General features: G+C 51.8%; 1 protein-coding gene across 7 annotated transcripts in view; it reads left to right on the top strand.

The window, feature by feature from the left end:
* KDM4B (lysine demethylase 4B) overlaps nucleotides 1–22,190 on the top strand; it is a 171,793-nt gene that overhangs the window by 57,468 nt on the left and 92,135 nt on the right. For all 7 annotated transcript variants that reach the window (XM_066275126.1, XM_066275118.1, XM_066275110.1 and 4 more), the window contains exons 4-6: nucleotides 1,773–1,948; nucleotides 3,028–3,142; nucleotides 6,048–6,241. In XM_066275126.1, coding sequence (XP_066131223.1) covers nucleotides 1,773–1,948; nucleotides 3,028–3,142; nucleotides 6,048–6,241 — 485 coding nt within the window. The remainder of the gene's footprint in view (nucleotides 1–1,772; nucleotides 1,949–3,027; nucleotides 3,143–6,047; nucleotides 6,242–22,190) is intronic.

Raw genomic sequence — 22,190 nt, 5'->3', positions numbered from 1 at the left:
TGCTCTGGAAACGGGTTGGGTAAGTTCTTTTTCCCAAAGCTGTTGGGTGGCATGTTTGGCACCCTGGAAAGAGAGTTGAGGCTTGTAAACACCCACCCAGGACTGGAAGATATTAACCCCAGTTGGCCCTATGGGGCTTGCACAGAAGTGTGCTTGGGGCTCAAGAGGCCCTCAGTCCAGCTCAGACGTCACCCGTGACCAGGAGGGTGAAGGGACCGGGAGTGGATTTCTGAGCCCAAGCAAGCCCAGCACAGTGCCTGCTCAAGGTGTGCCTAGACCCAGTGCCCCTGACACAAAAGGCTTTGTGCCAGTCCTTAGTGTTCCCTTGTGGAGAAGGGCAGAGAAGAGAGGGGAAGGGCAGGAGAGCTGCCATCTGCTCATGGTCAAGGTCTGGTGGTTGTCTGTTGAATCTGCTTCCACGAAATTACTGTGTCTTTTCTCAAAGGTGACCTTTTCAGGTCTCCCACTTTGAATCGTCACCATCCCTCTGTCTTGGGGCTTCTTGCCCAGCCCTTTTTTTGTTTTGTTTTAATTTTTTTTTTTATTAAATGAGAGGCAGGGAGACAGAGAGACAGACTCCCGCATGTGCTGTGACCAGGATCTACCCGTCAGGTTCCCTGTTGGGTGATGCTCTGCCCATCTGGGGCTGCTGCTCTGTTGCTGGGCAACTGAACTTTTTTTTTTTTTTTTTTGCATTTTTCCGAAGCTGGAAACAGGGAGAGACAGTCAGACAGACTCCCGCATGCGCCCGACCGGGATCCACCCGGCACGCCCACCAGGGGCAACGCTCTGCCCACCAGGGGGCGATGCTCTGCCGCGACCAGAGCCACTCTAGCACGTGGGGCAGAGGCCAAGGAGCCATCCCCAGCGCCCGGGCCATCCCTGCTCCAATGGAGCCTCGGCTGCGGGAGGGGAAGAGAGAGACAGAGAGGAAGGAGGGGAGGGTGGAGAAGCAAATGGGCGCTTCTCCTATGTGCCCTGGCCGGGAATCGAACCCGGGTCCCCTGTACGCCAGGCCGGCGCTCTACCGCTGAGCGCAACTGAACTATTTTAATACCTGAGGTGAGGCCATAGAGCCATTCTCAGTGCCTGGGGCCAACTTGCTTGAACCATTTGAGCCATGGCTGCAGGAAGTGGGGGGGGGGGAGAGAGAGAGAGAGAGAGAAAAGGGGGAGGGGGTGGAGAAGCCGATGGTTGCTCTTCCTCTGTGCCCTGACCGAGAATCAAACCCAGGACTTCTACATGCAGGGCCAATGCTCTACTGCTGTGCCAACCAGCCAGGGTGTCTACCCAGCCCTTCCTTATTTAATATCCTTAGTACTTACAACTGGTTGCCTTCCCACAGAGTTTCCTTATCTCCTACTTACATGGAATGTAAGGCCCTTGTGGATCATTGTTTTCCTATGTTTCCCTTCCTCAGCACCTAGAGCTGTGATCACCCCCTAGTTGGTATCAATGAAGCGTTTCCAAGAATGAGTGTTGGGTACCCCCTGCTGCTTTCTGAAGTTAGAGGACACAGCGGCCCTGCCCTCTAGCTCAAAGGTTTTAAAAGAACTTTAAATGCAGTAGATGGTGACCAATGCAGTAGGTGGCACCAGATTATTTGGGTGTTTGGTAAAGGCACAGATAGTTCCTGGTTACCCCACAGAGCAGTCTTAGGTATGTTTCCCAGGTAGTGGCTGCTGGTATCCCAGGGGTGGGCAGCTTGTTCCCCTGTCCTGAGTGGACATGCCTACATGGAGGTGCTGCTGACTTCCCCCTTTGTCTCACAGATCATCCCCCCGAAGGAGTGGAAGCCACGGCAGACGTACGATGACATTGATGATGTGGTCATCCCAGCCCCCATCCAGCAGGTGGTGACAGGCCAGTCAGGCCTCTTCACACAGTATAACATCCAGAAGAAGGCCATGACAGTTGGGGAGTACCGCCGCCTGGCCAACAGCGAGAAGTATGCAGCTGGGACATGGGCAGGATAGGGTGGGCCCCTGAAACCCCAGCTCTGAGGTGGAGCCTCACCTGAAAGGCCTGCACCCCCTGATCTGCAAAGCCCAGTATACCAAGGACTCTAGGGGTACAGAGATGATAGGGCACATGCAGCCCCCACAAAGCACATACCATCTGCTCTGGGTGTACTGGGTAGGTCTCAGCACTCTGTGTTCAGAGCCCCCCAGTTCAAAGAGGGCAAAATCAGGACCCTCACCAGCCCACAGCCACTTGTTCACCTCATGCTGTCTTCCACACTCACTGCTGAGGGCTGCCCCCTGGAGGCTTGGCCTTGTCCCCTATCTCTGGGTGTGTCCCCCACACCTTCCCGTAATGACTTGGTTCTGTTGGTGCCTCCTCAGAGAGAGGCTCTCTGACACACATAACCCCGTGCTGCATCCTGGCCCCTCAACATGGTGCACACATAGGCACACTCATGCACATTCCGTGTGCTCATGGATGCAGTCATGGGCATTCAGTGCATACACAGTGCACTCACAGCATACCATTACTGTCCCCCCCCCATTCTCTGTTCCTCCCAGCTCTCTGGCTCTCTGAAATTGTTTGTATATTTCTAACAGTGTCTTTGCTCTCAAACTTAAGTATCCTACGAGGACAAGGTATTGTCTGCCTGCTCATACGCTATCCCTGGCACCCAGGACAGTGCCTGGTCCCTAACCAATGCTGTTAGTATTTGCTGAGCAGTGGGATGGTAACCATCAGAATCTGCACCCATCTACCTGCTCCATCTGCCTTTGGTGTGTGTTGTGCCTTGGATGCCACAGGTCCAGCTAGCTGATGAGATGGGATGAGCAGGCATCCTTCTAGGGATGCCTGCCCATCCTGTACACACCCCTTGGAATAAATGCTCTCACAGCAACAAAAGGACCACATTTGTGTTATCTGGAGCTGTGTGTGGTAGTGGGGACAGTGGGAGCCCCTCCCCTCCCTTGGTGTATCCAGCAGGTGCCCTGGGCCTGGCTCAACTGTGAGCATTAGGCACATGCTCTGAGCCCCCATTTTTGGTGTGCTGTTTGCTCATAGATACTGCACTCCTCGGCACCAGGACTTTGATGACCTGGAACGCAAGTACTGGAAGAACCTCACCTTCGTCTCTCCCATCTATGGGGCTGACATCAGTGGCTCCTTGTATGATGACGTAAGTTTCTGAGACCAAAGAGGTTCTGGGGATAATGAGGAACTCGGTTTCCATGGCAGAGGTGAAGATGTGTGAATGGAATTGGGATTGAATATAGAAGTTAAAATGACACAGGAGCTTAGCTGGGCTTTCTCTTTGGTCTCCAGTTATAACTATGTGCCTAGTCTTAGAATGAATGTAGAAGGGAACCCGTAGTTTTTCTGACTTATAAAATTTTTTCTACTGAGTCTTAGAGCCCTGTCTGTCCTGATCTACCACTCTTGGAATCCCTGGAGCTGCAAGTTCTCAGTCAGCCAGGTTGCCACTGGATTTACCTATGCCTGGTCCTTGTGCTGGGGAGCTCTGGGTACACCAAGGCAACAGACAGGGCTTGGCCTTGCCCTGTCTAAGGACATAGACTGGATGCTTGTGGTAATGATGCAGAGGCCCAGAGAAGTATTGGTGTTAAGCAAAGGGAAGTTTGAATAGGACCTGTAATGTGTAGGGGACAGTTTATTAATATTTATGGGGCCTCGGACAACCCTGGGTATCCTGGGGTAATTTCAGAGTTACTGAGCCTAGCTCTCTCCTGGAAATATTCTACATGGGGTACCTTGGGCTAAAATCTGGCCTTTTTCACTCCTGGGCATTGCCTCTCTGTCCTCATCTGTGCCCCTCACCCCAAGTTGTCACTCTCAAGGTCATCTCTTAGGGGACACTCTCTTTTATCCATCAGCCCATGCTTACCATGAGAACAGCTGGTGAGTGCTACCTGAGTCCTGGTCTTGGGTGGAGCTGGAGTTGGGCAGGAGTTGCGCCCCCTCCTGGGAAGGGTGGAGACCCTCCTGGATGCCCAGAGAGAAGCCTGTTAAAACAGATGGGGCTTGTGACTCCTAAAAGGTATTGGAAAAAACAGGACCAGTGTGTGGGTTCTCCATATGAGTTGTTGGCTAGCATTTCATTTTGTCCAGAGTGGCTGCACCATGTTGCATTCCACCAGCAATAACGAAGAGTTCCTATTGCTTCACATTCTTGTCGGTGTTTGGTGTTGTCAGTGTTCTGAATTTTGGCCATTCTGATAGGTGTGTAGTAGCTCATTGTGGTTTTAATTTGCATTTCCCTGATGACTTATGACTTGGAGCATCTTTTCATATGCTTATTTGTTACCAGTGTATCTTCCTTGGTGAGATTCAGGTCTTTGGCTCATTTTTTTTAAAACATTTTTTTTTTAATTTATTTTTTACAGAGACAGAGAGTGAGTCAGAGAGAGGGATAGACAGGGACAGACAGGAACGGAGAGAGACGAGAAGCATCAATCATTAGTTTTTCATTGTGCGTTGCAACACCTTAGTTGTTCATTGATTGCTCTCCCATATGTGCCTTGACCACGGGCCTTCAGCAGACCAAGTAGCCCCTGCTGGAGCCAGCAACCTTGGGTTCAAGCTGATGGGCTTTTGCTCAAACCAGATGAACCCGCGCTCAAGCTGGCAACCTCGGGGTCTCGAACCTGGGTCCTCTGCATCCCAGTCCGACGCTCTATCCACCGCGCCACCGCCTGGTCAGGAATCTTTGGCTCATTTTTAAAGTGAGTTGTTTGTTTTCTTATTATTGAGTTTAAAGAGTTCTTTGTATATTTTAGATAACCATCCTTTATCAGAAAATATCTTTTGGTAAACATTGTCTCCTAGTCTGTGCCGTGTCTTCTCATTCTCTTGAAGACCCTGCATTGTTTTCAAATAAAAATTCAAAAATTAGAGTCTTGTCCAGTGAGAAGCCCTGGGTTTTCTCTTGATGGCCCCATGGAGGACTCTGCTGCCCAATGCAGGCTTGGTGGGGCTGATGCTGAGATCATGAGCAATGCCTGCCATTGGTTTCTGAACAGTGTCTAGGGCCTTATATTTCCCATGCCCAGCCTAGTGCCAAAGTCCCCATTTACAGATGGGGAAACTTAGACTCAGAGCAGAGAAATGACTTGCCCTGGTTACAGGATGAGTTATTGCTTGGCTTAGACTAGATCTCAGATCCCCTGCCTGGGGCTTCATTGTGGATGTGTGGGCTGGACAGTGAGGTGAATTGGACAGGGCTTTAGGGAGGCGACCTATTTTTGATATCCTGAGTTTGGGCAGATTCTGTTCAAGGCGACTGAGGGCTTTTCTTCCTTATACTGAGGGGTCTGGCTGCTGCCCCTCACTTTTCAAAGGCCAGCCAGTGGTGTTGCCACATCAAGGGCCTATAATGTGGACAGGAGTGGGTGGTTCAGGGTGGGTTGGAATGGGAAGAATACTGATGTTCACTAAGCATCTGAACAGGCTCGAAGAGTTCTCTAGGGAATGGAAGTTGATTAAAGTGTATTTTATGAGCTCTTATGACAAGATGTGGTTTATTTTCTTGTGGTATTAGGAATAGATGAGACTGGTAGGTGAGGATTCCAGCCTAATTTGCTTGGTTCTGAAAACCATCTCCATCTCCTCCATGGGTAGGTGCCAGAAGGGCTGTCTGGCACCTTCACTGGTCTAGCCCCACTCGATAATTGTCTTCCTCCTTCTTTGTCATTGACTTTGAGGGATATTAATTACTTGTGACCAAATTGCAGTCTTACTGCCAAGATTAACACACGGCTCAACATGGAATCCAGAGAAAGCTCTACCTAACTCTCTGGCACAAGGCAGTTGGTTGGCATCTGCAGAGTATGAGCAGCCCAGGGTGGGTTTTGGATACTCTGCTGGGTGGGGCTCTGAAGTGGGCAGGTTTGGGGCTGACAGTGGCTCTTGGGCCCTCACAGGGGTCACACTGCAGCTGGGGGTTCAGAGAGAATGATATTCCCTGTTCTCCCACCAATGTCTAGGGCTGGTGGAGCCCAGGTGCCCCAGGGATGGCTGGCTGGCTGACTGGCTGACTGGCTGACTGTGTGCTTGCTGACCCACAGGACGTGGTCCAGTGGAACATCGGGAACCTTCGGACCATCCTGGACATGGTGGAACGTGAGTGTGGCACCATCATCGAGGGTGTCAACACCCCCTACCTATACTTCGGCATGTGGAAGACCACCTTTGCCTGGCACACGGAGGACATGGACCTATATAGCATCAACTACCTGCACTTTGGGGAGCCCAAGTCATGGTGAGTGTCTAGCCAGCAGCTTGACCTACTTCACAGGGAGGAGGGTCCTTGCTGCCTGCAGGGACTAGGGCAGGGGGAGGGCAGGTGGATAGGCACCTCTGGGGGCAGGCTGGTATGGGGGTACCTTCTGGGTGGCTTTCCTGTGGCTGGGGCCGTCAGGCAGGGTGGATCAGGGTTGGAGCCCTGGTAGCTCAAGATCTGCTTGTCCTGCCCTCACTGGCCTTGGGGCAGCCTCAGTTTATTCACCAGTTTGGGGTAAGGGATATATGTCCCTCAGAAATGGGCTTCCCACCTGACCAGGCGGTGGCGCAGTGGATAGAGGATTGGACTGGGATGTGGAGGACCCAGGTTCGAGACCCTGAGGTCGCCAGCTTGAGCACAGGCTCATCTGGTTTGAGCAAGGCTCACCAGCTTGAGCCCAAGATCTCTGGCTTGACCAAGGGGTCACTCAGTCTGCAGTAGCACCACAGTCAAGGCACATATGAGAAAGCAATTAATGAACCACTGTGGTGCCGCAACAAAGAATTGATGCTTCTCATCTCTCTCCCTTCCTGTCTGTCTGTCCCTATCTGTTCCTCTCTCTGACTCTCTCTGTCTCTGCCACAAAATGTGGAGTTCAGGGTTTGCACCTAGAGAGCCTCCCACTGAATAGTGACTAGTGCTGGACTTCCTCTGCACCTCCCCAGGCCAAGTCAGGCACATGGCTGTTGTACTGAGGGCTCTTCTGGGTTGATGGGACTGGGGACTGGGTGATCTTGAGCACTGAGCCTTGCCTTCCTCCTGGCCTTTGGGTTGGGGAGTGAGGTTAGCAGTAGGACCCTGCTGCCTTGGAGTCTCTGCTGGTTTGCAGGAGCTAGGCAGGGGTGGGTGAACTGGTTTGAAGGCCATTCCATGAGTGCTGAGTCCAGCAGGCTGGGTCAGAAGTCCAGTGCGTTCTGTGTTCTGGAATCTCTGAACTGAACACTAACCTCATATCCGCTTCTGCTGGCAGGCCAGGTGGCAACTGTCTTCTGTTTGTTCACTGTTGTTTCCAGCAGAGACTTCTAAGCTGGGGCTTTACATCTCCCTGCCTCTCCCCAGTTGTCTTAGAAGGTTCTGTTAGAAGCTCAGAGGGGTGGGAGGGTAAGCAGGAGGCCCTGGAGCAGATTGTGGCACTCAGGACCTCAGCCAAGTGAGCTCAGAGCAGCAGGGGACTGGAGGAGACAGCACAGCTAGGGACACCACAGACCCTGGCCAAGGCGCCCCCTTATCTTGGCTGATCCTGTACCCACAGGCAACTTACCCCCTTACCCCTTTAAGTCTCTGGGACCTCCTAGAACCTTTTGCCAAATGGAGTGGGAACAGAAGCTCTGAGCAGAGAGCCCAGAAGCCAGGAGGAGATTGCGGGTGGGAAACCAGACCTCCCTATTTTGCCCTTGGCTGTGTGACCATGCTCTCCTCACCGCTGATGTGAACAAAGCAGTTCCTGCTCTGACAGCCAGGAAAGAATAGGAAAGCATTGGACACAGACATGGTGGGGGCGTTTGTGTGAGTGTTTCAGTGCTACTGTTAACAAATGACCACAAGCCTTAACACATGAGCATTAGTCTCTCTCATTTTGGAGGTCAGGAGTCTCACAGGGGTAATACCCAAGTGTGGGCAGGGCTCTTTCTTCTGGAGGCTCCATGGGAGAATCCAGCCTTTTTTAGCTTCTAGTGGCGTCACATCCCTGGCTTGATGCCCCTTCCTTCATGCCCACAGCCAGCAGTGCAGCCTCTTCCATCTCTGACTCTGACCCTCCTGCCTCCCTCAGAGGAAGACCCTGTGATGACACTGGGCCCCTCCACTCCTGAGTAATCCAGAGTCATTCCATTCTAGGTTCTTTAATCTGCAAAGTCTCTTTCGCTTTGTGAGGTGCCATGTCCACAGGTCCCAGGACTAGGACTGGGATGTCTTTGGGACCGTTATCCTAACAGGCCCTGGACCCTCTCTGGCCCTTGAGCTGTATGACTTTGAGTGTTTTTCGAGATCCTGTTACAGTTCTATGAGCTTCTTGTTTTCAGTCCATTTCTCTCTTTTGGTGTCATTCTGTATGACTTGGTATTAGCCCATGATCATTCAAACCTCTAGGCTGGGGGGTATTTGCCTGTTGGAGATAAATTTGGAAAGAGATTGATGGGTTGGTGATGCCCTTTTCATAAAGCTCTGAATCTCACGTCTGCAGGCATGGTTCTGAGCACTTGGGCAGAAGTGTTTCCTGGTCAGTGGCACTGTCCCAGTGCTGCCCAGGAAGTCTCACTGTCAGTATAGTCACTCTGTCCCCTCTTCTCTCCCTGGCAAGGCTAGGCTGTGACTCTGGAAACCCAGATCCAGACCTGATGGAGAAAGGGCCGTGCTCTGCCCTAAGTCCACACTTACAGGCTGGAGGGCGGGGCCTGGGAACATAGCTTGTGGGGTGACTGGATCTTCCCCTCTCCTGGGGTCTCAGCCTGCTACCTCCAGCAGTCAGCATACTCCCTGTGGGCTGTGCAGGCTGAATGCCCACAAACAGTCTCTGACTCCCCCTTTATTTTATTTATTTATTCATTCATTTTTCTTCTTTTTTTTCCAAGTGAGAGGAGGGTAGATAGAGAGACAGACTTCCATGTGAGCCCCAGTCAGGATCCATCTAGCAACCCCTATCTGGAACTGATCTTCTGCCCATCTGGGGCCATGCTTACAACCGAGTTATTTTTAGTACCTGAGGCAGGGGCTCCACAGAGCCATCCTCAGCACCTGGGGCCAATGCAATTGAACCAATTAAGGCTGTGGGAGGAGAAGAGAGAGAGAGAGAGAGGAGTAGAGGGGGTGGGGTGGAGAAGCAGATGGTCACTTCTCCTGTGTGCCCTGACTGGGAATTGAATCCAGGACATCCATGCGCTGGACCGACACTCTACCACTGAGCCAATTGGCCAGGCCCCTGACTCCCTGTTTAGATTCACAGGCTGGCTATGTTTTTGAGTGTGACTATGAAAGTACATGTGAGTGTCTGTTTGAGTATGTATATGTGTGCTTGTATGTGTGTGAATAGTGTATATGTATGTGTATGTGTGAGTGCATGTATGTGTGTGTATGTATATGTATGTGAGCATTTCCATTTGTGAAATGTTTTTGTGTATGTATGTATATGTGAATATGTGTGAGTGTGTGTGTGTGCTGGGCTTGCACCCTGGATGGTACCTTATGGTGTTGGCCAGTGACTTATCTTGAGTGACTCCCTTCTTTGTTCTGTTTGGCCACATGCAGCTCACCTGAGGGCCACTAGATGGCGCCCCTGTCCTTTCCCCATGGACTTTTGGCTCCCTGTACCATGGTGGAAATTCACCACGTTCTTTCACCTTTTTTAGACTCCACCTTTTTAGAATCCACTGGACAGTGATCCTCTTAGGACCCCTTGGGAGCCACTGTAGAAGGAAAGCAAGGACTCTGCTGGGCACGTGGGTGGTAGGGACACTGCTTCTGCTCAGCCCTGCAAAGACAGGTTGGTTTTGGTTGGGATCTGGCAAGTAGAGGGGCCTTTAAAAAAAAGAGATAAAGAGAGAAAAAAGCTGATGCTGAGTCTTGGCATGTGCTGGCTAAGAGCAGGTTGAGCTCTCAGATGTGGCCCCGGGGCAAAGTGTACTGGGAGCACAAGGCCCTATAGCAGGCAGTGAGTGTGCCCAGGAAAAGTGCTGGTCTCGGATGCACAAGAAGTGGCATCAGAGAGACTGGCAAGGAGGTCTGCTGGCCATGAGAAGGTGGGTGCCAGAGAAAAGTGGTTGGGATGGATGGTGGAGGGAAAGTGGTGGGACTGGCTTCAAGAGAGATAAAGCGTGAGACAGTGCAGTGGAAAGTCCCTGAGAGCCGTCCATGGGAGGGGACCCTGGGAATATGTCCACCCACTACTCCACCTCTACTCTGTCCCACAACCAGTTCCTGAGAGCAGTGGGGAAGCCATCAGCCAGGCTAGCATTGAACACAGAAGTATGTTCTCTGAGGTAAAGAATGTTCCAGAAAGCATCTTGACCTTGATCTTGATATCTGGTCCTGAATTATGGTGGGATTGCACATGAGGGTGTCTCACGCTGACCACATGTGGCTAGTGGAAAGGGGCTACTCAAAGTGTGGCTGTGTAGGGTTCAGCTGCAGGGCCCCTGCCTCCCTCCCCTGCCAGGCTTCCTGCTCCCTGCCTGGTCAGCTCAGCCCTGTCATCATGCTAGGCACCCTTTCCAACTCTCTCTCCCCAGCATTAGGGTGGGATGTTGGCATCCGTGTTTCCCTACCAGACCGTGGACCCTGTGAGGGCATGGTCCTTGTTTTATCTTTTGTGCCCAGCTCCCAGCAGGGGCCTGGCACAGAGAGGAGCTCAGTAACTACTGGGAGATCTGGGTCCTGGGACCACAGGAACCCCTCAGTCCCTAAGAACCTCTTTTCATCATGTGGATTTAGTGGCCTCCTGATGGGAGGTGGTCCTCCTGGTCTTACTCTGTCATGGGGCCAACATGGACACTAGCCTGAGGGGGCAGGTGAGGTACCCTGTCACCCCTGGGCTGGGGGTTCAGGGAGCCATTTGGCAACCCCCTCGGAGGGTGGTGCTCTGTTCCCAGCCTTCTCCTGGGCCCTCAGAGGGTAGATGTTCTCTGGCAGATTGCACTCATACATCTGTCTCCTTTATATATGTACTGCTCCGCTTGTGTCTGCAGTAGCTTAATTGCAACCATTTTGGAGTATTTCGGTAGCACTTTTTTTAAGAGTTGATGTCCTCAAGTTAACAGCATTTTATGAGGCCTTTCTGGGTCTGTTGCTACTTCAGTAGTGTGATTTGTGTATCAAAGTGACGTGAACAACCTGGTGTCAATAAAAGCATGAAATTTGCTTTGAAGGGCCAGAAATACATGGTGCTCTCAGGCAGCAAGGCTAAGAATATCTGAAATATTTGAGTACTTCAGAATCCCTTTTGAGATGGGGATTTAAAATAGGCACTTGTACTGACTCGAATGCTGGCCTTCCCACTGCCTGGCTTTCCTGCTACCCTGCTGCCCATCAGTTATTGAGACCAGGAGTGTAGGCAGGCATGGGCATCGGAGGGGGCAAGGCTGGCCCTGCAAGGCATTGCCTGGGGTGGTGAGCAGCCTAGGGCTCAGTGTACAGAGGTTGTGACCTATAGAACCTGCCATCCTAGGCTACACCTGCCTTGTAGCCCATTGGTGGTAATTTAGGCAGAGATGATATCCCTACAGTCTGTCCCAGTGCCACTCTGCCCCCATGGGTCTCAGGCCTGGTCCACTCACAGGCCCATCATTGGAAACATCAGCTTCGAGTGTGACACACCTACTTTGTGTTTTTCACACTGTTTATCAGATTAACGCTAAACAGTGTTTCTAGCAGTGCTACCACATACAGCACCTGCTACCTCCTGTCCTCTCTGCTGCTTCCATGTATTCCCAGGAAAGAGTCCTGGGCTGGGAATTGGAGAGCACTGGGCTCTGGTCAGCCCTCGTCTCCCTGGGCCATCTGGAGTGTGCTGTGTGCCCTGAAGAAGAGAGCAGAGTGCCTGCCGCCCTGTGCAGGGTAACTGGCACACACTACTACCATCGTGAAGAGTCAGCCCCCTGGCTGTGCTGTGGTGTGGGCCTCCCCCAGGGAAGGAGAAGGTGCCTTGTGGCACGTCCTGTGTGCCTGAATGCTGGGCAAGGGCTGGCAAAGGCTTTGGGGTGCCCTGCTGCCCCTGACTCACACGGCAGGCTCGGAAGATGACAGCCTGTGAGGGTAAGGCCGGCTTGGGCAGTGGGCTCAGCTGCAGGAGCCGAGGACCACTGCAAAGAGCAGAGGCTGGCAGCTTCTACAGTGGTGGGCAAGACAGATGAGCTTCCAGGAGCCTGGTGCTCTGGGCTGCTAAGAGCTGCACATTGGGCACCAGGGTCTCTTGAGGGCATGCAGAGCTGTCTAGTTGTATGTTTTTCTTTGTATGTTTTTTTTTTTTTTTTGTATTTTTCTGAAGCGGAAACGGGGAGAGACAGTCAGACAGACTCCCGCATGCGCCCGACCGGGATCCACCCGGCACGCCCACCAGGGGCGAAGCTCTGCCCCTCCGGGGCGTTGCTCTGCTGCGACCAGAGCCACTCCAGCGCCTGGGGCAGAGGCCAAGGAGCCATCCCTAGCGCCTGGGCCATCTTTGCTCCAGTGGAGCCTTGGCTGCGGGAGGGGAAGAGAGGGACAGAGAGGAAGGAGGAGGGGGGTGGAGAAGCAAATGGGCGCTTCTCCTATGTGCCCTGGCTGGGAATCGAACCTGGGTCCCCCGCACGCCAGGCCAACGCTCTACCACTGAGCCAACCGGCCAGGGCCCCTTTGTATGTTTTAAACGCTGTGAGAGAAAGCCAGTCCTCAGTGACTGAGGCCAGAGCAGATGTGTTTTAGCTGAAGGAACATCATCACAGTCTAGACAGGGTCACCCCCTTCCTAAGCTCCTCCTGGTTCCACTTGCTCTTGAAGGAGGTGAAGATGCCTGTTTCCCTTCGGAAGTGGGTGTGCCCCAGTGGAGGATGTTCTCCTGCTCCTTGGCCTTTAGGCCCCAGACTCTGCAGCATATCATGAGGGTGGGTTCCCTGAGTCCTGTCTCTGGCTTCCCCAGGCCCTCTGTCACTACCACTTTGATTTACCTGGGATACAGTCTTTCAAGTCTCTGGTGTCATAGTCCGAGTGGGGGATAAGGGAGAGAGTCTGATTGTACTCTCATAGAGAGTGCGGAGCCCTCACTAGCTCGTGGACAGTCCTGAGGTGCAAGGAGTAGATCCTTCTTTGCAGGGTTGGGAGCAATGCTGGTGAGAGCCTGGGAGTCTGGGAGTTTGTCTCAGAGTTCTGCCCCTTTGCTGACTTTTTGGAAGCCTGATTGAGGCTCCCAGGGGCTCAAGAATTTTCCATTTGATTCAGCTATACCTAGAGTTTTTCTTTGGCATTTTGCTCAGGGGAGTTTTATAGGAGAGATATTGACAGCCTTTGCTGCCAGGATACTCCCAGTGGGCACAGGCATCTCTGCCCATGCTTGATACTCTGGAGGTGGGTGCGCATGTGTGAATGCATTTGTGAGTGTGTATGTATGTGTATGTGTGCACAGGAGTGTCATGCGCACATCTGTACATTGCATGCATGTGTGCATTGCACCCATTTGCACATGGCACTCCTGTGTGCATTAAGCTTGTGTGTGCATGTGTGCACTAGAGGACATGTACCTCCCTGCCATGGGGCACAAGGAGGAAGTGTGCATACACTTGCTGGCTCCCATATGACCTGCTCTCTGACTGCAGACTGGGCATTAGGCTGGATGCACTTGGCCCAGGATTGGTGAGTCTATTGCCCAGGCAGAACAAGACTCTTTCAGGGAGGAGGATCTGCTAGGCTGTTTCCTTGGTGTGGCCCCTGGGGACTACCCTGCAGGCCCGCCTGAGGCCACATCAATCCTCTTCCCAGCTGCATCTACTACAGCACTGAGTGATCCCTCCCAGTGAGCCATGGGCAGAGATGGGGCAGGCACCTTCCTCCCTCCTTCTTTTCCCTTCCTTTCTTTTCCTTTCCTCCCTCCTCCTTTTTCCTCCCTCCCTCCTCCTCTTCCCTCCTTCTCTCCTTCTCTCCTTCTCCTTCCCTCCCTCCCATGCCCTCCCTCCCTCCTCTTCCCTCCCTCTCTCCTCTTCTTCCCTCCTTCCCTCATCCTCCCTTCTTCCCTTTCTTTTTCTTTCTTCTTTTTTCCCTCTTCCTCCTTCCTTCCCCTTCTTTCCTTTTTCCTTTTTTCCTTCTTTCTCCCTTCTTCCTCCCTCCCTCCCTCTTTCCCTCCCTTCCTTCCTTACTCCTTTTTTTCTCATTCCTTCCTTCTTCTTTCTTTCCTTCCTCCTTCCTTTTTTCTTTCCTCCTTCCTCTCTTCTTCCTCCTTCCATCTTTCCTTCCTCTCTCCTTCCTCCCTCCTTCCTGCCTGCCTGTCCAAAGCCAACTCCACAGGCCTGACAGTAGGTGGTGCTGGTGGACCACAGTGCCTGATCCAGGCCCTGTGAGGCCTGCCTCTGCTTTATTGCCAGAGAGCCAGACTAGGAAGTCTGAGGTGGGTGCTAGAACTGTGAGAAGCTGACTAGGCAGCAGCTCCAAAGGCGCCTGGAGGGGAGAGCACTGGTGTCTGGAGGAGGCCTGGTTGGCGATGTGCAACTTCATGGCTTCTAAGATTGGAGAGCAGTCACCAGGGCATCCCTATTCCCTGACTCAGGTACAGCCTCTCCGCCAGCAAGGAGGAGTATGTCCTCCAGCAGCAAGGGTAACTTCTCCCAGACACCTTGCTCTGGCAAGATCCCAAAAGGCCCTATGCCATGGTGCCAGGGAAGGCTCTGTGCCAAGGTTGGTAGGAGCCTGACAGCTTCACAGATTGGTTTCAATAACTTAACTTCCCAACACCACTCCCTGTTACCAGTACAGTACAAGATGTGAGAGCAGATAGATGTGCCCTCTTCTCCCCTCTCTCACCCCAGGCCAGCCGAACCCCCACTTGGTTGTCTGGGGAGGTCAGATGGGTAAGACCCACCAAGATGTCAGAAAGCGGCTTGATATGTACCTCATTAACGCGCTGGGGAAACCTAGGTCCCTAGGTAAGGTGACAGAAATATAGCAACAAAGAATATTTTGCCCTGGTCGGTTGGCTCAGTGGTAGAGCGTCGGCCTGGCATGCAGGAGTCCCGGGTTCGATTCCCGGCCAGGGCACACAGAAGAAGTGCCCATCTGCTTCTCCGCCCCTCCCCCTCTCCTTTCTCTCTGTCTCTCTCTTCCCCTCCCGCAGCCAAGGCTCCATTGGAGCAAAGTTGGCCAGGGCACTGAGGATGGCTCTGTGGCCTCTGCCTCAGGCGCTAGAATGCCTCTGGTTGCAATAGAGCAACTCCCCAGATGGGCAGAGCATCGCCCCCTGGTGGGCATGCCGGGTGGATCCCGGTCAGGCACATGCGGGAGTCTGATTGCCTCCCCATTTCCAACTTCAGAAAAATACAAAAGGAAAAAAAAAAAAACCAAAACAAGAATATTTTAGAGTAGAAACCTCCTCCTGAGAGCAGATTGTGGAGCAGGAAGATGTTGGGATCCCTGTTTATTAAAAGATAATAAATAGCCCTGGCCGGCTGGCTCAGCGGTAGAGCGTCGGCCTGGCGTGCGGGGGACCCGGGTTCTATTCCCAGCCAGGGCACATAGGAGAAGCACCCATTTGCTTCTCCACCCCCCCCTTCCTCTCTGTCTCTTCCCCTCCCGCTGAGGATGGCTCCTTGGCCTCTGCCCCAGGCGCTAGAGTGGCTCTGGTCGCAGCAGAGTGACGCCCCGGAGTGGCAGAGTGTTGCCCCTGGTGGGCGTGCTGGGTGGATCCCGGTCGGGCGCATGCGGGAGTCTGTCTGACTGTCTCTCCCCGTTTCCAGCTTCAGAAAAATACAAAAAAAAAAAAAAAAAGATAATAAATAAGGCAGCATAGTAGATCACTTGATGTCTGGGTCAGCTTACAGAGGCCAGGGTCCTGCTGTTCAAGACCCTGGTGACTACTCCCCGACCATGCTTATTTCTGCCTGCAGGGCACAGCCCCAGGGGAGCTGTTTATACTACCTTGCCTGAAACAGGTCATTGGAGAGTTTTCTGATGGTGGGAGCAATCCCTTTTCTGCAGAAGGAACCTCCTTTTATGAAAAGAAGGTGGCTGTCCCAAATGAGGCCCTGAAGGCAGCAAACAGCACCAACTGAGGCCCACCTTTCGTGCTTGTTGGTTGTGGGTCTGAACCTCTGCACTGGGTTGCTGGGCTCATGCAGGGGATTATGGTGGGGCAGGGAGTGCCTTCTTGGTCACCTTTCCAGAGTCTTCTCTTTTGACTGTGACCATGGCCACAGTATCAAAGCTGGTTGTCCCTTATTACATTTGTGCCTAACCTGCTTGCCCATTCCTCCTCCCAAGGCTTATGTGTATGTGTCAGGACAACCAGCGCTCCTTTCCCAGCCTTAGAACTGAAGTCCTGCATCCTGGAATGCTCTCAGACCCTGGTAAAACTTGGTGCTTGATCACTGTAGAGTGTGTGAGTACGTGTGAGTATGTGCCCACTCACCTATGTGGCTGCCGAGAACCCAGGCTGAGGCTTTAGTTTCTATTGTAGTTGGTTGTTGCAGCCGTTTGCTGTGGTACTTGTGATCACAGTGCTGGTGCAGTGCTAGCACAAGTGGTTTAACACCGTAGCCAGGAGGGCCTATGCACACAGGTGCTTATGAGAGGGACAGCGTGTCACCCTGGCCTAGATCCCCTCCCAGCCCTCCTTATCCAGGCTTCAGCCTCACTCATGCCAGAACCACACTATTGGCCTGATACCCCCAGCCCTGGCTTTCTGCTTGTCAGGATTGTGCAGTAAATCTAAAACCGAGAGCTGGTTTTGGCATTCAAAAAATTAACTCCTGATACTGGAGAGACCTTCAAGTCTCACACTAGGCAGTCAAGTGCCATAGGGCTGTGAGACTAGGATTGCATTGTTAACCACCATGGTGGATATAGCAACGGGCAGTTTCAGAGAATTTTGTGCAGCGGGGCATCACGTGGTTTTAATCATAGATCCTCCCATTTGCCTGATTGACTTCTTACCCCTCCCCCCAAACTCTTAATAGCCTGGCTGAGTCTGGTGGTGGGAACAAGAGTCCTGTGCCACTTAGGACTCTTTTCCAGGGCACCCGGGAAACCCAGTGTATTGAGGGGCGCTCACGTGGGCTCCCACTCTTCAGTGCCACCTGTCCCTGCAGGCTGGCTCCTTGCATTTTGCAGCGCACTGGCAGAGACAGACACAGTTGGTGTTTGTTCAGGGAATGCGGAGTGATTTTAGCATCAAGTTAAGCAGTGGAAAGTCAACCTTCTGCTAAGGAAAAATCTTGCCATGTGCTGTCCTTCTGAGCCAGCAAGACTAGGGCAGGGTGTTCTGATATTTTGGACCAGCTGTTGCTGTGCCATGAGCTTAGACGGCTGGATGTCACTATAGCTGATGGAATTGGGAATTTTTCTTTTTTAATGTATCGATTTTTTTAGTGAGAGAGGAAGGGAGAGAGAGAGAGAAATAGAGAAACATCAAGCTGTTCTGTATGTGCCCTGTATGTGGATCGAGCTGTCAACCTCTGTGCTTTAGGACGATGCTCCAACCAATCTACCTATCCAGCCAGTGCGAAATTGGCTTTTTGTTCAGAGGGTGGGAGGTTTCAGGATGGTCTGGAGTCAGGAGTGCCCAATGCAAACTCTGAGGTTGTTTCCTTGTTCCTTAGGTGTTTGTTACGAGTTTGTCTATTTACCCCCTGTTTTGGTGGTATACTCTCTTGTTGTTAAGACTTTATTTTTTCGAACTGTTTTAGATTTATGGAAAAGCTGGGAATGATAGTACAGAGACATCCCATATGTACCACACCTGGCTTCCTTATTATCTTTCACTAGCCTGGTATATTTATCATAATTAATGAACTAATACTGATGCCTTTCTACTAACTACAGTCCATTCTGTATTCACATTTTCTCAGTTTTCTCTAATGTCCTTTCTTTGTCCCAGGACCCACCCAACCCAGGATCCCAAGTGACATTTAGTTATTTCCATAGGCCTCTCTGGGCTGTGACAGTTTTCTCAGACTTATTTGCATTTGGTGACCTTGATAGTTTTGAAAAGGAATTTTGTGGAAAGTCTAAATTGGGATTTTGTGGTGTTTCCATGGTCAGACTGGAGTGATGGGTCTGGGAGGAAGACCCTGGAGGAAGGGCCCTTCTTATCCTATCATGTCCAGGGTCCTATGTTACTATGTCTTGTCAGTGGTTGATGTTGACCTGATCCCCTGGCTGAATGTGTTGGTCAGGTTTCTACACTGTAAAGTCACTCTCTCCTCCTTTCCATGCTGTTCTCTTTGTGATATATTTTTTATCTATTGATTGATGGATTGGTTTTTTAGGGGTAGGAAGAGAGAAACAGAAATGTCAACCTGTTCCTTTTTGTGTCCTGACCAAGGATCGAACCTGAACCTTTGCATATCAGAAGAGCGCTCTAACCAACTGAGCTATCTGGCCAGGGCAGTATATTCTTTAAAAAAAAAATCCAATATCATAATAGGGAAGAGAATAATGAACAGATCATCCCAATGCCAACAGTACCCAGATTGGACAGAGGTGAGCCTTCTGGCCTATTTCTGTGAGATATATTTTATTTATTTATTTATTTATTTATTCATTTTTTTAGAGAGGAGAGGGAGAGACAGAGAGAGAGAGAGAGAGAGAAGAGAGACAGAGAGAGAGAGGAGAGACAGAGAGAGGGGGGGGGGAGGAGCTGGAAGCATCAACTCCCATATGTGCCTTGACCAGGCAACCCAGGGTTTCGAACTGGCGACCTCAGCATTTCCAGGGCGATGCTTTATCCACTGCGCCACCACAGGTCAGGCTTCTGTGAGATATTTTTTATCTCTTTCTTTTCTCCTTTTCACAAGTTGGAGTGGTTTCAGTTTTTTGTTGCTCCATAATGAGAGTTATGACTTGCATTGATTAGCTCAGTGGTTTTCAACCTTTTTACACTTGGGGACCGGTGAAAATAGAATTATTTTGGGGACCGCTAAAGGCAGAAATCACCCTGAGCATAAGTGAATTTGACTAAGGTCACTGAGTCTGTAATCCTTTTTTTTTTTTTTTTTTTTTTTTTAATTAAATTTTCTGAAGCTGGAAACAGGGAGAGACAGTCAGACAGACTCCCGCATGCGCCCGACCGGGATCCACCCGGCACGCCCACCATGGGGCGATGCTCTGCCCACCAGGGGGCGATGCTCTGCCCATCCTGGGCGTCACCATGTTGCGACCAGAGCCACTCTAGCGCCTGAGGCAGAGGCCACAGAGCCATCCCCAGCGCCCGGGCCATCTTTGCTCCAATGGAGCCTTGGCTGCGGGAGGGGAAGAGAGAGACAGAGAGGAAGGCGCGGCGGAGGGGTGGAGAAGCAAATGGGCGCTTCTCCTATGTGCCCTGGCCGGGAATCGAACCCGGGTCCTCCGCACGCTAGGCCGACGCTCTACCGCTGAGCCAACCGGCCAGGGCCTGAGTCTGTAATCTTGATACAACATCAGGGCGGTTAACTTTTTCGCAGGTTAGCATGAAATTTTTGGCGGACCAGTTCACAGACTGGCTGTTGAAAAACACTGGTTAGCTCACACTTCCGTAGGTCAGAACTCAGGCATGGGCCAGCTGGATCCTTAGTGCAGGGGCTCAGAGGCTGAAGTCGAGGTGTCAGTGGGCTGGACCCTTATCTGGGAGTTCTGGGGAAGGCCCACTTCTAGGCTCAATCAAGTCATTGGCAGAGTGAGGTCCCTGTGTCCTCACTGGCTGTTGTCTTAGGCTGATGTCTGTACCTAGAAGCCGCTCTTAGGTGTCCCCTCACAGTTGGCACCTCTGACTTGAGGAGGGGCTCTGCCTTTCTTGAGGGTTCACTTTCTCAGGTCTGGTCCACCAGGATAATCTCTCTGTTTTAAGGTTTACTGATTTGGGACCTTAATTTTAAGAGCAAAATCCCCTCATGGAAGCACTGAGAGGAATGTTGAAATAACTGAGAACAGGTGTGTGAGCTCCAGGGGCCAGGAGTCTTGGGAACATCTGAGAACTGTGCCTGTTATAGTGCATTTTCTTTTTTGTAGCCTTTTTAAAATTATGAAACATAACATGGTATACAAAATATGAACATATCAAAAATATATTTATATATAGCTTATTGAATGGCTCTACAGTCAACCCCTGTGTATAACCCTCATGTCAAGAAAAGCCCCTTCTCCCCTACCCTGTACTGGTGCCCCTCCCTGTGAGGTTCTCTCCCCACCCAGAACTGATTACCATCCTCCTGGCTTTGATAATGTTGGTATCATTGCTTCTCTGTCCTTTTTCTGTTTGTGTCTGTGTCCCTGAGCAATTGAGTATTGGTTGTATTTGACCTCCATACAAATGGACTCATTTGTATCTTATATTCATCCCTGTGGCGATAATTTATTCATTTTCATGGCTGTAGAATTTTCCATTGTATGACTGTTCCTCCATCTGTTTATCTGTTCACTGTGGATGGACATTTGGGTTGCTTTCAGTTTGTGGCTATTGCAAACGTTGAGTCATCTCTTGTGCACCACTATGTGAGAAGTTCATTACTATGCACAATGACGTGATGTGCAGCAGTGATACTAGTGGCCTCTTGTGGTGCTTCCTGCATGCCAGGCAGTGCTTTGAGTGACTCCTTCTGCTTGTCTGTGGCCCCATGCCATCCTCCATCACAAATGAGGTGTAGACACTAGCTTGGGGCCACTGGCGTGGAAGTAGTGGGACTGGGGCTTAAACTAGGCTGTTGGCTCAGCCACATTCCTAATCACTGCTCTGCCCTGTCCCTCAAGCATCGTCCTTCAAATGAGGAGGGGTGGCAAATTCTGGCCAATTGCTAAGCTTTGGGGACAGGGTGTGTCCTAGCTGACAAAGTTTATCTGAACTTGAAGGCCAAGTTCAAGAGAGGGTCCCTAATAATCTTTTCTTATAGAGTCCCTAAATAATCACTAAATCAAACTCCGCTAGCTGAAATCAAAGCTGGTAGGTGCTTGTGGGAGATGGAGGGGATGATGCAGGAATGCAGGGCCATAGGCTAACAGGCTCTGCCACCTCCCACACATGGCTTCCAGGTTACCCTGGGTGTAAATGTCCAGATGGGGCAAGAGGGAGGGAGTGTTCAGGAAACTTTGATAGACAAGTCTGGAGACAGTGTCCATGGCTTTTGCCCTCATCTCACTGACTATTGTCCAGTTACATGGCCACAGTTTAGTATGGGAGGCTGGGAAACAGTCTGACCATATGTCCAGGAGGAGAGGGGAAAGGGGTGGGTGCTGACTGAAGGTGGTTTCCAGATTGTAGAAGGAGATGAGTCTGCTCAAGCTCAGGACTCATAGGAGGACAGACACCATCTGTCAGGAAAGGAACTTAACAGAGTGGCTTTGCCCCCCGCCCCCCCTCAGCAGGGCCAAGCCCAGCAGTGCTTGGCAGCCTGGGAGCCTCTGAGGAGACAGGGAAGCTGCAGAGATGAGGAACCCTGCAGGAGGAGAGGGAGCAGGATAGTCCATGGAGGGGCCCAGTTGGAGGGTGGACAGCTGGATCAGGAGCTGGGAGTCTATTTTTTTTTTTTTTCCTGAAGCTGGAAACGGGGAGGTAGTCAGACAGACTCCTGCATGCGCCCGACTGGGATCCACCCGGCACGCCCACCAGGGGGTGATGCTCTGCCCATCTGGGGCATCACTCTGTCGCGACCAGAGCCACTCTAGCGCCTGGGGCAGAGGCCAAGGAGCCATCCCAGCGCCCAGGCCATCTTTTGCTCCAGTGGAGCCTCGGCTGCGGGAGGGGAAGAGAGAGACAGAGAGGAAGGAGAGGGGGAGGGGTGGAGAAGCAGATGGGTGCCTCTCCTGTGTGCCCTGGCCAGGAATCGAACCCGGGACTTCCACACGCCAGGCCGACGCTCTACCACCAAGCCAACTGGCCAGGGCTGAGCTGGGAGTCTAGAAAGTTCTAGGGAACTACTTTACTGAGGCATTTCAGGAAAGTTCCTCTGGCCAGGCGGGTGAGTTAACATGGGGGTGGGGGTCCAAGGCTTGAGTGGGGGCAGGCAGGCAGGGTGGTTTAGCCCAGCTGCCTGGTCACCAGCCCACTCCACATGGGTATGATCATCTCCTGTCCGTCTGCCACTCATGTTGTGGCCACAGGCATCACTGGCTATTGCATAGCCCCGCTGGCTTGCTTTGGCAGGAGCAGCAGATGGCTCTTCATTTTAGAGTCTTTTGTTTAAAGTAAGTGCTTTAGAGTTGGCCTGGCAATGCTCCACAGTGACTGGCACTCTTGTGAGGCTGCAGGATTTTTGCTTTAGGGCAACTGGAGCCAAGGAAGCACTCCTGG

The sequence above is a fragment of the Saccopteryx bilineata genome, chromosome 1, assembly GCF_036850765.1.
Source record: "Saccopteryx bilineata isolate mSacBil1 chromosome 1, mSacBil1_pri_phased_curated, whole genome shotgun sequence".
NCBI lineage: Eukaryota > Metazoa > Chordata > Mammalia > Chiroptera > Emballonuridae > Saccopteryx > Saccopteryx bilineata.
The sequence above is the reverse complement of the archived record's forward strand: the minus strand, read 5'-3'. Positions and strand labels throughout refer to the sequence as shown.